At 41.0% G+C, this 17,839-nt stretch overlaps 2 protein-coding genes across 2 annotated transcripts; both read left to right on the top strand.

Moving 5' to 3' along the window:
* The first annotated feature begins 1,022 nt into the window (after nucleotides 1-1,022).
* Nucleotides 1,023-2,488, top strand: foxe3 (forkhead box E3). The gene has a single exon (XM_006800449.3). It carries the CDS (start codon nucleotides 1,023-1,025, stop codon nucleotides 2,271-2,273), a length of 1,251 nt encoding a protein of 416 aa, XP_006800512.1. The 3' UTR covers nucleotides 2,274-2,488.
* A 4,433-nt stretch (nucleotides 2,489-6,921) lies between these two features.
* Nucleotides 6,922-9,169, top strand: foxd2 (forkhead box D2). Its single transcript, XM_006800450.3, has one exon. It carries the CDS (start codon nucleotides 7,384-7,386, stop codon nucleotides 8,485-8,487), a length of 1,104 nt encoding a protein of 367 aa, XP_006800513.1. The 5' UTR covers nucleotides 6,922-7,383; the 3' UTR covers nucleotides 8,488-9,169.
* Nucleotides 9,170-17,839: the final 8,670 nt, after the last annotated feature.

Below are 17,839 nucleotides of genomic sequence, written 5' to 3'. Positions count from 1 at the left end.
CCAGCGATTCCACCACTTCTATCCTCGGTTTTCCTTTAATTTGTTGCTTGGATGTCATTGACATTATTAAGCTTCCCTTCAGCTCGCTTCAACACCTTAACCCACATTTTAAACACTGGTAGTTCATCTCTGTACGTTTTACCTTTGCAATTAACTTCAGCCTTCTTTTTTTTGCCTGAATGATCATTTAAAAGCACTTTCAGGTTCTGGTCTTCAAAGAGTGTTGTCTGCATACCAACTGTGTGCACAACCCTGTTTTTACTTCAAAATCCATAAGATAACACCTCTCCTCTACACCACGGGGAGTGTTTGATTATCGCTCTCCAAAAATGAAAATGAAATGAAGGGATATTTACTTTTCTTGCCCAAAAGCTTTGATAGCTCAATTGCTTGTTTTCAGTGGCTTGTTATTATTTTTCAATTGGTGGATTGGCTGTTGGGTTTGGAGTAGCATGGAGCAGCTCTCCGAGTGTTGTTTCTGCCCTGGATATACACACAGGCATTAGTGAAAGCACAGAGAGAGCAGCTGAGATACAGACACACAAGGAGAAAGAGAGAGAGAGACAGAGAATGCATCACCACTAAAATTTTTGTTAGTGTCTCAAACATTACATCCATGTGAGAATGACAAATAAATGCAATTTTATTGTTTGGTTCTGCCATATTTGGGCCTCTTCTGATTAAAGATGTTAAATCCTACAATGTAAAAATACAACACTTTTTACAATCATTACATGCAAGTCTTTGTATTATATAAACAGCAGTCTGTTAGAAAATTGACAATTTCTGGGTGAGTACTCGGTGGGTCCTCCTGCCTCAGTCGTCACTGGCTACTCAGTGGCGTCATTCCTGCCCTGTCATATAAAACTGTCAACGCCTTTCTCTCACCTGAACTGACACACACACTACCCCAAACACCAGGGCAGGATAGGGGCCAGAGCAAGGGGCTGTACATGCACCTGGTTGATTCTTTCCCCTGCTGATCATTTCGACAAAAAGGCGATCGTTGCATTGGTTCTTTTATGAATCTAGCAAATTATTCCTACTTCTCTGGCATGTGCAACATGACCGCAGAGCAATCACCTGCCGAGGCAAGTCCTGTTGTCATGTCTCCAAATGTGAGCCTGGACTCGCCGCTGCCTCCGCCGCCTTTGATGCTGCAGGCCCGGTCAAAGGAAAGCATTTTGATCAAGTCCGAGCCCCGAGGAAACAGTCCCAACACGGAGGACGGAGGCGCTCTGGGTCAGACTGAAGAGCACCTGCCCACGGGGAGCCGCAGGAGGAAGAGGCCCGTCCAGAGGGGGAAGCCTCCCTACAGCTACATCGCTCTCATCGCCATGGCCATTGCTAACTCCCCGGAGAGGAAGCTCACCTTAGGGGGCATTTATAAGTTCATAATGGAGCGCTTTCCTTTCTACAGGGAGAACTCGAAGAAGTGGCAGAACTCAATCCGCCACAACCTCACGCTCAATGACTGCTTTGTGAAGATCCCCCGGGAGCCCGGCAGACCAGGTAAAGGCAATTACTGGACGTTAGACCCCGCAGCTGAGGACATGTTTGACAACGGAAGTTTTTTGAGGAGAAGGAAAAGATTCAAGCGCACAGACGTTAGCACATACCCCGGTTACATGCAGAGCTCCAGCGCTTTTACGCCAACGCCAATGGGAAGGCCTTCGTATCCAAACGCCCTGTATGCCGGCATAGGGTCAGGTTACGGCTCTCAGCTGACGGCCACATCCCCACACCCAGCCATGCTGCATCATTACCAGACCTCTGCTGGAGTCAGCCAAGGACAGCCGCGCATGTTCAGCATCGACAACATCATCAGTCAGCAGACGGTTGTGCAGAGCGGCCCAGGTGGGGACCTCAACTCCCAAGCGCTGGGGCTGGGTGGAGGCGATCTGAGCACTATGACCTCCAGCTGCTCGGTAACCGGCACCGACCCGTCTGCTTGCTTCCAGACTCAGACTGTCAACCCGTCAGCGAACATGCTGAGCAGAAACAGCGGGAACCTTTCATCCAACCTGACCACCGGGTACCCATATTCCTCTCCGGCGTCTCCTCCAAATCTACCCACCATGACCCAGTCCGGATTCTCCCCGGGCAGCTCCCAAGTGTACTGTACGAGCAACCGGCTCTCCCTACCGGCATTGCGCCCGAGCTCCTGCGCCGAGCACTCGGAGCAGCTACTGGGCCTCTCCAGCCCCATGAACTACAACAACACTTACATGAGACAAGCCAACTTTGCGTCAGGATTAGAGCGGTATATGTAAGATGAAAACTAAAAACGTAATTGAGTGCAGACAGGAAGGATTCAAGACCTAAATAGCCCATTAAAGGAAAAAGCCCCAAATTAATCAGAAGAACAGCTTAAAAATAATAAGTTCATATTATTCAGTCAGCATAACAGTAAATGATAGATTTAGTTCACGCTGGAATTTCGGAATTTAATTTTTGCCAAGCTCAAAAGGACATGACACAATAAGACCGAGCCTCACTATGAAACATTCCTATTTGAAAAGGTGTGAAGCCATTTAGTTTGACACATTCCATGAGTGTATCTCAATATGTATTAATCTGTGAAACACTGCTTTTGTATTTTCTGTATTTTGCCGTTTGTTTTTAAGTTTACATGTTTCTTATAGACTTCTAGACTGTTCACGTCTGCTGTTTCACGTCTGCTGTGTTTTATGTAAATATTGTGCTGATGTAAAGACTTTATTAGGGTGTTAGCATTACACGCGACAAAGGATATAAAAAGGAAATAAAAATGATTTTTACAGTAAAGTAAATGTAGCCTTTTTCCTTGACCATTTAAAACTTTAAAACTATGAAAAACACAGTAATGGGTAATATTTATTTTTAAAAGATTCCATGTCAGTACAAGCTAAAATCTATGAAAACAGTTTTCTTACATTGATTTAACCTAAATTGGTGTGAGAAAATATTAAACCAGTTCACAAATAAACCACTTTAGTCAGTTCTTTGGAATGAATCATTGCATCACCACGAATCACCAATGAACCATTCAAAATCCACACTTTTAAAATGACGTCTTGAGTTGGGTAGACTGGAAATTTCTGTGTTCAAATGCACGAATGAATAATTATATTTTAAAGGTATTTCACTGACATAATCACCAGGATTTCATTAAAACACACAAAACGAGCAAACAAACAAAAACAGAGTTTTTATTGAGAAGTGTTCAATTAAAAAACTGGACTCAAAACTAAAAATAAAATCATCTTTACCATCATTCTTGAACTTTGATACAAATCACATGAAATTCAGGTTAGCAAAGATGCATGGCGATTGAACAAAGATGCTCAAACTGTAAAAATAAATAAATAAATGCCCCAAAACCTGCATTAAGCCTTTTTTAAATTTGTTAATTAATTATTAATTACTTATTAATGCTATGTTAAGTCTCTGGCATCCCTGCTATAATAATCTTTAATATCTTGTAGGCTTTTCCTCTTTATGGATTTTTACATGTAATTTTCTAGACTTGTGAATTGTAACAACAGCAACACAAGAAAAGAAAACAACAAAAATGAGACACACGTGAGCCGTATTTTGTGGAAATGAATTTCCTGGTAATCTAATGAAATAAGGACATAAAGAAAGTGTGCATAGAAGTTATTGCTGGAGACAAAATATGTTTCAGACAACAGCTGGGACAATTTTTATCTCTGTGGTATAGTTGGGATAAATTATCGTGTAAACACTTATATGACTTATAATACAGATTGAAAAAAGATGTAAGAAAAACATTTAGTTTTTGGCACCTGGAACAAATTTGTGGAAACGCAAACATACCTATGAATAAAGCACTTACTTGCAAGTATAAACTGTAATGGTTGTTCCGTTTGAAGCATAAAACCCAACAATTTCTAACAATTCTAACAGAAAAGTCAAATTCAAAGTGCAGGTCTGCTCATCACCGCCTAAACCTCACGCCAGCCAATCACAACAACCGTGTATTCAGCAAAAACGCCCCAAAACTTTTCTTAGATAACTCTGAAGCGCTGAAGTCACCGAAGGACTCGGACAGCTGCCCCACCACTAGGTGGCAGCAAAGGCACGACGTGTCCAGCTTGTATAATTTTCTCCACCCTCCATTAAGTTTTTTAATCATTAACTTTTTGAATTATGATTTACCCGAACAGATTTTGAAGAGCAGTCAGTGAAAACACTTTCTGATTTATTGAAATGAGCTCATTTAATTTTTATTTTGTTAGTAAGTCTTGTTTGTTGTTCGTGTTTCATCACTGAGATGCAATCTCAATCTAATTTCCATATTCAAGTGCTGAAAAGTGCTTACGTCAACAAAACCCACTGAAGGTTTGAGACACACATGTGACTGTTTAAGCACAATTTTATTTTTTAAGTATCCCAAACTATAAGGATATTCAGGAAAGCCACAATCCAATCATTATGATCACACTTTTATTCTTTATTTGCCATCAATTTAAAAATAATATCCAGCAGGCGCTCATAGCTATACCAGGCTTCATTTACATTACATATGAGTTTTCAGCAGGTGTTACTATTTTATATATCGCGTAACAAGTCTCACAGTACAATCTGCTCCCTTAACCTCAAGTCAAGCACTAACCGTCTATTCAGCCAGACAGTTTATTTTAGGAAGTGTTGTGTTGCACATCAACAGTAGTTGATATTTTATAGCCTAATATAGAAGTTATGTACTTCTCTGGCATTATAAAAAAAAAAAAAAAAAAACTATTTTCATTTTTCTAACAAAGGCTTTTGCGTTGTATAAAGTGGTTTCCTCATTACGTGAGAATGTTTCAATAACCTCTGCCAGTCAGCGATTTGCTGAATGAGTCCCAGCTAGCACACAGTCTCACCGGCGAGTGCAAGACTTGAATTATCACTGCTCTGCAAACAGCAGAGGGCGCCTTAACACCATAAACTGAAATAAGCCTCTTCTTTTTGAGAGTCGCAGAGAATATGAACTAACGCCTACTGAAGCTTTAAAAGATGATAACTTCTCAAAAGCTCCGGTAACTCTTACTCTTCTTACTTCCACCTGATTACACACGTAGCATTAAGTAGACTGACAATATTTTTACGTAAATATGTATATAATTAATTCATTGGTTATACTGTAAGTAAAAACCCAGCATTAGTTATCAAATGAAGGCAATACGAATTGCTACCCCTTCTGTTCGTAAGGCAGGTCATTGTGACATATGGTCGGTGTTTTAAAAGATAATAGAGGGAATAAATAAAGAAATAAGAGCAATATTTTCGCTGATCTGTGAATAAAACTAAGGCTGGGCCTTAAGTTCCGTAAGAATGATCTAAATTAACGTGTTATGTCTCTTGGGTAGCTGTCAGGCAGGTGTCAGAGCGTCTATTTCAGATTTTTAAAAGACTTGTGACAGGCAGGTCAGAGAGCAGGACACATGGATCAGCAAGCGAATCCATGTTTAAGGTTACTCATGCTCGATTTGAACTTGCTCTATCAGTAAAAACAACACACACACACACACACACACACACACACACACACACTGTTCAAGAAAAGGCAACAAACAACAAAAAGAAAACAAGTGTAGTCGAAAACGCATGAACGTCTTGTTCTTTGACGTGCCAAAAACCAAAAACAAACAAACAAAAAACCCTAAAAGCAAAAAAGATGACATATATGAATCTGATCTGTTTGCTGTTTGACCTGTAGCTAGGATTGATGGGGTGCTGATGTAAACGCATTACAGTAATTCGATGTTTCTGCCCCATAATGAACTGGAATGTCCGCCTGCTTTAAATAAGCCCGCACACATTGCACTTTGTCATCTGCTCCTGGCCTTTCACGAAGATGAATTGAAGCAGGTTGCGGCACACTATACCCCCGTGTAACACTGTAAAACATGCAGAAATGCCCACGAATAATGCTGCGAATTGTTGATGAGGAAAACACTAAACCCGTGAGAATTTCTTCTTCGTTTGAATCACGGAATTATGCGCCTGTCTGAAACCTTTCAGACAGTTGTACATGCTCCGCTTGTACAACTTATTTATGCAGCACTTTGGATACTTGAATAAACAAAATGGATTTAAGGTTACGTTGCATTAGTTAAAATCGAAAGAAAAATGTAAAATACTGAACAAAAAAATTAAAAAGAAGTGTCGAGGACTATTTTAGTAAAATATGTATATTTAAAAAAATCGATTTTACACTCGGATTTTAAAGTGCTGTGCATTCTACTTCATAAATTAACCTCAATTAAAAAGCTTTATAATAATACTAGTAATAATAATAACTTGAGCTGCAGATTGTTATTATCTTTTCTTTTCCATCTTTTTTATTTTATGAACAGATTCAAAACTTTGATTTCACTCAATATGCGTGCATTATTATTATTATTATTATTATTATTATTATCAATAATGATAATAATAATTTTATAATCTTCTTTATGATCAGTCACCATCAGTGGTGCACCTTCCCCTGAAGTCACGGTTTCTTCTTTAAGTGAATCAAACACTTCATGTCCAGTTATGAAACTTTTTTCTTTCTTTTTTTAAAGTGAATAAGAAGCTACCAGTAAGACAGTTTTTCACTTTTAACATATACATTCACATGCCTATTTCTTATATTCTTTCCCCTCTGATAAAGCATAAAATATGCACAGAATATTTGAGATCTTCGCACTTGGAGGTCTTAAAATATGTACATATACAAAGATGTCGTTTCAACCTGTGTAGACTTGAGTGCTTCTGTTATTATTATAACATTTTAACATATAATATAATATTCAAGAGCAAATGCAAATATTGTTTTTTGCTGGATAATTTCGTCCAGTTCCTGGTAACAGTGACTCAAAGACCACGTGATCAGCGTGGCCCTATAAATACCTTTTGAGCACTAAGGAGGATAGTGTGACAGTCTGGCTGGATACCTACCCAATCTTGTGCGTAAAAGCTTTTTTGAAAAGACATTTGGATGCCCCGAAGTAGGTTTTTGAATAATAAGAATAAGCTTGAAGTGATCACAGACGGAAACCATCGTGTCTGAAGAAAACACGACTTCTTATCGGTGCAAGATCGTTGATCTTTGACTCTGTTTTTTTACGCGTGACTCCCAGAAGTTTTCTCGATGAGAGCGTCGCACGGCCCCGCTTGACCAGACTCGGACTCCGAGGACACGCCAAATCCACAGGTCAAAGAGTTATTTGTCTTTTTCAATTTTAGCCATGTGTGATTTCGGTAGTTGGAGATAAAGCTGCAATAAAACCCTTGTGTGGTTGTAAGGCAGAGAGAAAGGGTGTGTGCGCGCTCTCGCTCTGTAGCCTCACCGGACGAGAGCAGGAGGAAATCTGGGAGAGAGGAGGAAGACAAGCGGCAACTCCAAGGATGACTTTAGGGACGGATATGTCCGACAGCTCTGCATTGTCCGAGGATGTGGACATCGATGTGGTTGGTGGTGACATATCGGTTGGAAAAGACGGAAAGTACATCCACCATGACTTCAACTTCGACAATGACTCGGACGATAATTACTCCCAGAACACGGCCGAGAGAGTTGCCTCTCCAGGGCTCAGCAGCTCTGACTGCCCGTCAGATCAGGTCGGGTCCAATGCAGAGACCGGGACTGTGATTGGGGACAAACCCAGAAAAAGTGCACTTGTGAAACCACCGTACTCTTACATCGCTCTGATCACCATGGCCATCCTGCAGAGCCCCAAGAAACGCCTCACTCTGAGTGAGATCTGCGAGTTTATTAGCAATAGATTTCCCTACTACCGGGAAAAATTCCCCGCGTGGCAAAACTCCATTCGTCACAACCTTTCCCTAAACGACTGCTTTGTGAAAATCCCACGGGAGCCCGGCAACCCCGGGAAGGGCAACTACTGGACTCTCGACCCGGATTCCGCAGACATGTTCGACAACGGGAGCTTCTTGCGCAGGCGGAAGCGCTTCAAGAGGCACCAAAATAACGATATCCTCAGGGACTCCGGTGGCTTTCTACCAGGATTTGGATATGCGCCGTATGGATACAACTATGGACTTCAGCTGCAGAACTTCCACGCAGCCCACAACCCTTACCACCCACACCACACAGGTGGTTCCTTCCCGTTCCCTAACGCCCCCTGCACCTTGCCCTCATCAGCCTCCATATTCCCCGCGCCGCATCATCTGCCCTCCCTTTTAGGGACCGATTTAAGAAAGCCTTTTTATCCTCAGCTAAGCCCCTCTCTGCCACCCCTCAAGACGGACTCCAGCGCCCCGAGTCGACCTTCGTTCTCCATTGATAATATCATTGGTGCAGCCAACTCCACCGCTTCTTCCTACAGCGCACAGCCGGGAAGCCAGGCTCAGATTCTGGCCATGCTGACCCCAGCACTGGCCTCTGCCTCAAGTCATTTGAACTTATCACAGGAGAGCATATTACAACCTGGGCCGCAGAGTCAAACTTTTTCCAGTAAAACCCCGAATATGAACACTTGCCCTTTTTAAGAAATAGGAGAAAAAGAAAAGACTGCCAGAATGCCCTCTGAATATTTTTCATGAAAAAAAAAATCAATTGTGGCGTCGTCCTCTGTGAAGGTAGGGTAAACATTCTTCGTGAAGTAAGAATGTTTCTTGTTCTCCCAGTTTCTTACCAGTGTACGAGGAGAGACAGGTTTATTTATAGGGTGTAAATATGTGTATAATATTGAGAGACAAAAGCAAGAGAAACTCGGAGAGGGAGCTTTTTAAATAATGCTGGCCTGCAGTGTGGCATGTGGCCTTCAATTGTCAGTGGAGGGGAAAAAAGGAGTCTGTTATTTTAACATAAGTTAAATGTGTCTTAAGTGGTTACGGGGATTATTTTTGATTTTTTTTTCCAAAATACAATTGAGAATTTTATTCTGATTTATATTGTTTTTTTAATTTTTATTTTGTGTCTATAGAAAAAGTGGCACTGTTGTTGAGATATGCTGACAAGAGACTGTAAACTCAGGTTTTTACTTAGAAAGCACACGGAGACAAAGGGGTGTTTCTGAAATTTAAAAAAAAAATAACACTACAATTTTTCCACTATCACTCCCCCTGAATCTTCTCTACATGGTAAATTTGTGACAATATCATTTCATGTTGTCAGTGGACCCTTAGGCTATGTGACTTTTGGTATTAAAGAGCGTATTACCTCTCTCAACCTTTTAATTGTTCGTTCCTACCTATTCGCAATTTAATCTGTGAAGCATACAGTATGTCATGTGTTGCCAATAGAAAAACACCTAAATGTTCATAGGTCATTTTTGTTGTAATGACGAGAATAATAAATGTTTGTGACTTAAAGAAATGTTTTATTTTTTATTGCATAGGAAGATGACCTTCAAGCAGACTCGACGCCATAGACTGAACAATAACGAATTGCATTCATGTTATATTTGCAACATTTTTTTTTAACTGAAAACTAAATGTCGTTGTTTTCCTTGCATTTAAGCTAATTTTATTTATTTATAATGACACTTACAGTCCATATCCTGCCCACCAGAATAACCCACAGTATTAACCATGTTTGTATCAGTCGTTCAATTCCTAAATGTGACTAATTCAGGTGTTGATTTGACCAATTAAACCAATTTGGCGTCCTGGTCACGCAGTCCGCTAAATTAAGACTAATTTAAGCTGTGAGAAACGAAACCCACAAAATTCGGTTTTAAATGTTTCAAACACGTCTCGACGTTTATAACACTCACGAATATCACGCAACAGTGGGCATGCATTCCCCTTGTGTGGCTCTTGCTCGCTTGTAAAGGACCATTTTCTAGCGAGTTACAAAGGCTTTAAATGAATGGGAACATTAGCGGGCCTCGGCGGTCTGTAATTGAAAGTGAACAAGGATATACCCACGGTCTTTTGGGCTTTCGTTGCTAATTTGTAGCAGCATTTTTCACCAGGCTCCTAATCCACCATAATGCGGCTTTTTTGGCCGTTTGTTGATGTTGTCAGTGTGGACCCCTGGCCCAGGGGAGTGAATGTGCGCACAGCGAGCGGTCCCCTGTGAGACCAGCCACATACATTTGGACCCTGAAAAGCAATCTTCTCAAAAGGCCCTCGGTTTGCTCGGCTTTCATGTCATCTGTGTTGTCTCGGGATACGTTCAAAAGAAACAGTGGGACAAGTCCGGCTACAGAAAACAGGCCTATTGGTCTTTTTCAGAGTTGTTGGAGCACATGTTTCCAGACAGAAGCTGGTGTAAAGCCTCTTTTATTTACCAGATCTGCGCGCAAATGGTTAAATTAGTTTGCGGGTGTTTTGACAGATGATTATTAAGGATGAAGGGTGGGAGGGCTGACTCCTGTGTTTTCCCCTCAGCACAGCTCACTGAAAGTCTTTGAAACGAAAACCAACACATGACTACTTTCTTTACTCAGAAGCAGCCTTTATTTCATTTCTATTTCTTCTCCTTGTTAGCTAAAATTGGACATCTAATAAAAGTCGCATACAGCTTTTGGGAAATCATTATGATTAGCGCCTTTCCCGGTATATCCACAGTGTTAATTGATATCCTCTATGTATAATTTGCAGAGTAAATGAGGTGGAAAAAACATTAGCGCGCTATTGAGAGTTTTCTCCGCACGCCCACGCTGATAGGGAGTCATTATGCGCCGCATCAGACCATTAAAATCCACATCAAGCGTGTGCAGAGGTGGTTAAACGGTTAAATAACGACAGGAACGAAAACGAAGCCAATAAAAATCGCGAGACTTATAATGCAAGCTACAGATCCGCCACGGGGAGGTTCACGCAGAGGAAAAGAGCTTTGAAAACGGACCATTTGAGACTGAACTAATTTGTATGGATTTTCAGCTCGAATGCGCACTGACCATCCAAGCTCCATCTCTGCTGTAAGATTAAAGGCTTGTGACCAGAATAGAAGTGGAACTTGCTCTTCCTCAAACCACTGCGAGCAACGAGCACAAACACAAAGATATCAGGGGCGCATCTTTAAAAACACTCTTTAATTTCTCATGCAAGTCCCACGCAGTATGTAATCACTGCGTGCACACTGATAGCTTAATGCACCATAAAGTTCTTCGGCGCTGTTGTCACTCCGAGACCACCCGTGCTTTCAGCACCAGACTGCGACTTGATCCCGACACCACAACGACATTCGTCATTTTCGTGACGTTTTCCCTCAAACGAAATAACTGAGTGCTATGTGAAGTGACAGCCAAATGACTCAACAGTCACCATAAACACATTATAGTTTTCAGGGCAATTCCAGTCTCTTTCTAACCGCTTCCATATGCCCCTGCTTGGGAGTTTAAGCAGCCTTAAACCCGCTAAAATTTATTTATAGGCTTTAGATGTCAACATACATTTAGAACTATTTTCATTTCATTCTAAATATTTGTTCCTTTTAGGCTCTTCAAGTCCTCGGGAAAAATAAAGAGTTAGGTCATATAATAATAATAATAATAATAATAATAATAATAATAATAATAATAATAATAAATTATATGAAAACCAGGATTATGATGATGATGATAATGATGATGATTATTAATGTTTTTCAGTACACACTATATGACCCCAGAGGATTAAATAAAATCGTTTTACTTAAATATCTCACAGCCCTGCCAATAACGTCATGCCCCCGATCGATGCATCGTTCACCGCTGCATCTTGAAGGACGTAAGGACAGAGTGCGCTGACAGTACAAGGACACCATGAGTGTGCGTGTGATTTTTCTGCGTGATGTGTGACTGTGATAATCAAGGTCAAGTTCCTGATTTCGGGGTGTTAAGAGAATAGTCACGTTTACTCAAATATAATATAATATAATATAATATGATATAATATAATATAATATAATATAATATAATATAATATAATATAATATAATATAATATAATATAATATAATATAATATAATATAATATAAAAGACCTTGAGGTTCACAATACCCCGCTTAAATAATCAGTTGCACCTTACAGAAGATTTATTATTAAAATTACGATGATGCTGTAACATCATTTGATTGTGTGTGTGTGTGTCATATATATATATATATATATATATATATATATATATATATATATATATATATATATATATATATATATATATATATATACACACACACAACAAGGTTACAACATGCCAATATGTAGGATAAGAATACCCGCCTCCTGTAGCCTTAAAGGCACAAAAGCTGGCTTCCTATTTTAAAAGATTCATCTATAAGCTTTAAAATGCGTCAACTTTGTTCTATGAGACAAACAGATTCCTCTGATCAGAGAAATCAGATTCCTCCTACAGGCCTGCCTGGATACATAATTATAAAACCTGCTGCTGCACAGTTGGGATAACTCTGGAGTGTGCTAATAATAAAAACAAACCATTCTCGTTTTACTGGTGGGGACATTCTGGACACACACACATAGACAGAGACACTCCACGTTGTTTCCCCTCGACTTGTGAAAGCACTGTTGAGGCTTCCTTCCTTCATTTTTATACACTTTTTCCCCAGATACTTTCACTTGTACACACGACCATTTCTTGTCCCATAGAGATCACCCTCTCCACGTCCCTTGTGTTTTTATGTGCGTGCAGGCGAGCCTCCCTTTCTCGCCCCCGCACAGGAATGTTGGCTCGGTCCGCGGCTCCCCGGCCTGGAGGAGAGGCGATCCGCGTCCCTATATCTGCACCGCCGCAATAAATCACAGCCTCCCCTCGCTGCACCCAGCCTCCCTCCAGCCTCCGTGTTTTTGCAACAGACAGAGGAATCCTTCGCTTAATTAATTTAGAATGTGTAAACAAAGCGAGGACAGTGAACTCCCCATCATCTCTGGAAACACAATATTAACTTTGGAAGATCTTCGCCCTGCCGACTCGACAGACTAAAAGAACACCTGCTGCAGAAAATAAAGACGATGGCCGGCCTGGTCTATGCACGGACACACACGCTTTATCGGGGCAAGGGTATTAATGACTGAAGATAGTATTACTGCGCAAGGATCACCAGAATATGATATCAGGTAAGGCTACTGCACGCGTCATTCTAGCCTGTTTAAGAAGAGTGGGGATCGTGTAAAGTCTGCTTCGTGTTTACTGGATTTTTTAAAAAAAAGAGAGAGAGAAAGTTTTTTTATTGGTCATTTTTAATTTGTCATATTTTACGATCCACGTGGATAAAATAAAGCTTTGGGAAGTGCCTGTGACTAATAAATGTGTCGCTTGTGCGTAAATTGGTATACATTCTTTTAATGGACACATACGTGGACTTAGGGGTACATCTGCTTTGCACGCCACTGAAGGCCTGCGCGTACGTGATCCCGTGACTGTTCACACATCTGTCTCTGGAAGCAGTTTAAAGAAATGGCACAATGCGCAACACATAGTTGCGCATATCAGCAAAATTTAGAAAAATAAAAACACTACAGTGACAGATCATGTAGCACACGGAGAGCACTTATAGGAGAAAATACAGTTTGTTTTCTACATAAACAATGTCTAAGTTATTTTAAAGTTTCTGTTTTTTTATTTTAACTGTTTGTATTCGTGTATTGGTTCAGTTTTTAATTGAATTTACGCTCTTATTCTATCACACCAGTAGGGATTTCTGAAAAATGATTGGTGAGCGACAGTTTTTGGGACCTGAGCACTTGATCCTCATCCTCAGGTTGAAGTGTCATGTGAGTGTGTCGTATCCTCCCTTAGAATCCCCCAGAACTATTGATCTGAAAGCATTGCACACTCACTTTCGATGCATTTAGGGCTACATCGAAAAGGGTCCTAACGAGTGCCTTGTAACGCCCTCAGGTAGTCCTCGGACCTTATGTTTGGCACTCGGTTTCTCCTCCCGCAGTCCGTCTCCCCGGTTTGGCTTAGCCGCACTAACGGAAAGGCGACAGTGTAACACTTTTCTCTATCGCTCTGACAGAGAGGCGCAGCTGCTGCCCGTCGCTCTTGCGCACTGTGAGCGGTGTCACTGCGGCCGCTTTTACTGGCTTCTTCCAGTTGACCTTTGATGCCAGCGCGTTAGACTCACAGCGAGGATCCACTGCGATTAATGGCTGCGACCCACTTATTATCAAAGCCTATAATTATTGATTTAGGATATATTCTCCGAGCAGATAAAGCGTTTAATTTAACCCCCATCGAACAAACAGCGGGAAAAAGCATTATGTTGCTATTGTTTGAATTAAATCGGGTTGTTGACAAAAGTGTGGATGTTAAACCTTCAGATTTGCCCGTTCGTGCATTTAATATGAATTAAACCGTTATTATCAGCGAGCCACTTATAACAAACATTCATATTTAAATACACAAAACTTTCTTCTAATGAAGGAACTGATCCCATAAGCGAGGACAAATTATGCACACGTGTCCTCCCGCCAGTCCACTGTAGGCCAGCTTCAGCGTGTTTGGTTGTTAATTGATCACAGGGCTGGTGGGTTTCAAGAGCATAATGATTCTACTCGTGTAAGTGTATTTCTCACCAAAATGTGAACACGAACTTTTTTGTTTAATCTGACGTCTATTTTTGTTTTCCAGCGTGAATGTGTGTTTTCAAAAGTCGTCGAAAACCTCACGATAAAATTCAAGTTTACTATCCAGAGTGAAATGCGATCACGCTGAGGTCGCGGGGGCAAACTTTTTAAGACTAATGTTTATTTAGAGAAGTGAGCGCTGTCTATGGGACTCCCCGTCCTCCCAGAATGCTGCACTAATGTCTTTACCAGGCCCGACTGGACCACCAGCAAGAGCGCACGCAGCTCTGTGCAGCCTGTAGCCTCTTGTGGCCTTTTCAAACACGACCACATTCAGCACAAGATACTGTGCAAGCACATGCATGTCCCCCTGGCCCAACATTAGGCTTCATTTTAGCAGGTTTGCTGTCTTTTAAACTCGTAGCGTGTACTACTGCAAGCAGCAAAGATAATCCTCTCCACTGAGTCTTAAGCTCCTATTTATTTTTTTAATCTAACAATAATATTGAATCGGATTTTTAAGCTGTTTTAGACTACCGATCTTTTAAAATCTCCCTTCTAATAAAAATATCGAGGAGGGATTCAGAAGCCTTCCTTGTTCAGTTTGCTCAACAAGCGAAACGAAACGTTGCCGTTTCCGACTCACTGGAAGAAGAAAGAAGTTTGATGACGAAGTGTAAAAACGGACATACTTGCAGCACATTTTCCCCAGCGCTCGGAGAGCAGCAGCAGCAGCAACAGCAGCGTGTTTTCTTACAGTTTGTAAAATTGAATTAGATATGGTGGGGAATCTGACCTCTCTCCAGACCGGCATACTTTTCACCCCTCAGGTTTTAGTGCTCCGTGGGTATTTTTGTTTTCTCAGCTGGGCCTGCTATCAGACATTGTGTCCACGCTGTCCATTTATTTCTATCTTTACAATCTCTCTGCGCTGACCCACCAGAACACCCCACCACCCCCACTACCTCCCCAACACCCTAAGGTCCCCCAACACCTAACTTTCTCCTCCTCGGAACAGCTCACAGTCTGCCACCAGCGTTGATCTGAGAAGCAGACTTGACAAGGCTAAGGCACACAGGGAGCCCTGCAGCCCATGAGCATGCGCATTGTGCACACATTTCACCCAGCGGAAAGCGCTTGTATACACAGAGGAAATCGCATGTGGACAGGAACGACTGTCAAATGACACTGTTAATCACATGGGCCACTTTTTTTTCCTAGATAGACTTGCTCTAATGGACGGGGGCTGTTTTCTTTCTTTTTTATAAAATTCAATTTCTGTGCAAAATATGCACTGTGACTTAATTTGAGTCCATGCTTAATAAAAGGGACTGTTTTTAAAAACGTTATGGTTATGATTTGTGTGGTTCATTTTAAATTTAAAGTGGCCAGGTGAGGGTGCTTTCGAAAAGAAAAGTTTTTATTTATTTATCAGTCTCATAAGTCATCAATATGTCTATGCCTGCAGCTGCTCAAGGGGAAAAAGTTTATAAACAGATAGGTAGATATATCGATCTGTTTGCTATATGTATATGTATGATTGAAAAATAATATATATATAGTTGGTTATTGTTAGTGTTCGTGCCTGAAGAGTTTTGCTGTGGATACAGTTTCTATGTGAGTTATTGGCTGAAAGTGCTGTGCAATTGCACACAATATAGGCCCATATGATTCTTCAGCACATAAGAGCCCTGAGGAGCCACAACAGCAGTTATAGAGTCAGCAGCAACATAGCCTGCGAGCAGCCACTTCAGTGGAGAGGCAGAGTGTACAGTAAGATTGACAAGACTGAAAGACGTGGATAAAGAGAGCTGGAAAAAAAAATGGTTACAATATTGTGCTTAAACAGTTAAATTATTTTGTCCCATCTGGTAGAGCTGAGGTTTTTTATTTGCAAAAAGAAACAATGCAGGAGGATCCCATTGTCTGATTTGCAGGGAGTTTAGGGCTTTATTGAGGACACAAGAAGTTAAAACAAGAAAATACTGCATAAATATGCATACATGGACTCGTGTTTCTTCTTATAAAATGATAAGTAAAGTAAAGCCAGCGTATCTGGAGGTTTTATGTTGGTTTGAAATGTCATTTTTAGCGGTATAGTTCATCTATGCATGCAGGTAGACAAAAAAACAACACAGTATGAGCCTAACAAAAGTATGACTGTACAAAATCCATCTTTAAACACCACAAACATGTTGACTCAACACACACATCACACACCTCATTTATGAAAATCGTCCCTGAAAAGCATCAAAGAGTGCAACGCCTTTGTTTAGATTTTTTTTCCCTCTTTTTCATGTTATTAATCTGAGTCGGTTCATAAAAAAAAGAAATAATGTGATAAAGACATCGTGGTTCATTTCAAGACCGTGTATGTGTTCTTTGTACTGAGGCTGGAATGCTGAAATCCAATTAGGCCTGATGTATCATAAATGGAGTGTATTTTAACATCTGTGAGTTCATCTGTGTGTGTGTGTGTGTCTGTGTGTGATTGCAATAGAGTTCACAGAAAACCCAGGTTCAAAGGCGAGCCAAATGAAAAGGCCAAAGATGATAGGGCTACTCCGAGGCCCCATCCAGAGGAGAAATGTCACACATAAAGAAGGGAAAGCAGAGCAGAGAAACAACAGAGAGAGAGGCTGATGCAGAGGTGAAGTAGCTTGAGATTGCACTCTAAGTAGAGGTAAAGGGGCATCTGATCACATGTGTGCTCGTACGTGCGTGCATCGATGTGTGCGTGTGTTTGTGTGCATTCGGATGGGGGAGGTTAATGTTGTTCATGACTAGTAGAGTCATTTCACAGGGCGAGAGGCGCGGCTGGATGATGGATTGGAAGCTGAAGGGGCGAGCAGATGGGTAAGTAGAGAAAGTGAGGTTAAGTGGCAGTTAGATGTTGCAGATCTAAGTAGATCAAGAGTGGGGGAGTGGGAGTTTGTATGTGTGAGAGAGAAAGGGAGCAAAAGCGTTAGAGCAAAAGAGTTAGACAGACCCCTACTCACAAGCTATATTTCAAAAAGTGCCACCAAGACATAATCGTACTCGGAATGATGCATTTCTGACAGATTTCGCTATTTATCTATTCAGCATAGGAACACGACGGTGGAGTCACTCTGTCTTTCCTCCTGTTTCTCCATGATGTGTTCTCACAGTGAGAAACAGCTTGAAGTTCATTAATTTCTAAGTGGAACTGAGTGACAGAAGTGTGGGTAATTAGTAAGCGTGGTTAGAAATGTTCCTGTTCAATGGTCATCTGCAGTCGTAAAAATGAAAAGTCTGGTTGGTGTTAGAGTCTGTTTGATGACTAATGTGGCTTCAAAAAAATGAAATTCAAAGGGTTCCAGTTGCCTTTCGTTTTCAGATCATTTGGGTTTATTGGATCA

The sequence above is a fragment of the Neolamprologus brichardi genome, chromosome 23 (genome assembly GCF_056152115.1).
Source record: "Neolamprologus brichardi isolate AB-2024 chromosome 23, ASM5615211v1, whole genome shotgun sequence".
Taxonomy (NCBI): Eukaryota; Metazoa; Chordata; class Actinopteri; order Cichliformes; family Cichlidae; genus Neolamprologus; species Neolamprologus brichardi.
The sequence above is the reverse complement of the archived record's forward strand: the minus strand, read 5'-3'. Positions and strand labels throughout refer to the sequence as shown.

Excerpts from the sequence above, each read along its gene's own strand:
- foxe3 (XM_006800449.3), top strand. The coding sequence starts at position 1,023 with ATGAATCTAGCAAATTATTCCTACTTCTCTGGCATGTGCAACATGACC.
- foxd2 (XM_006800450.3), top strand. The coding sequence starts at position 7,384 with ATGACTTTAGGGACGGATATGTCCGACAGCTCTGCATTGTCCGAGGAT.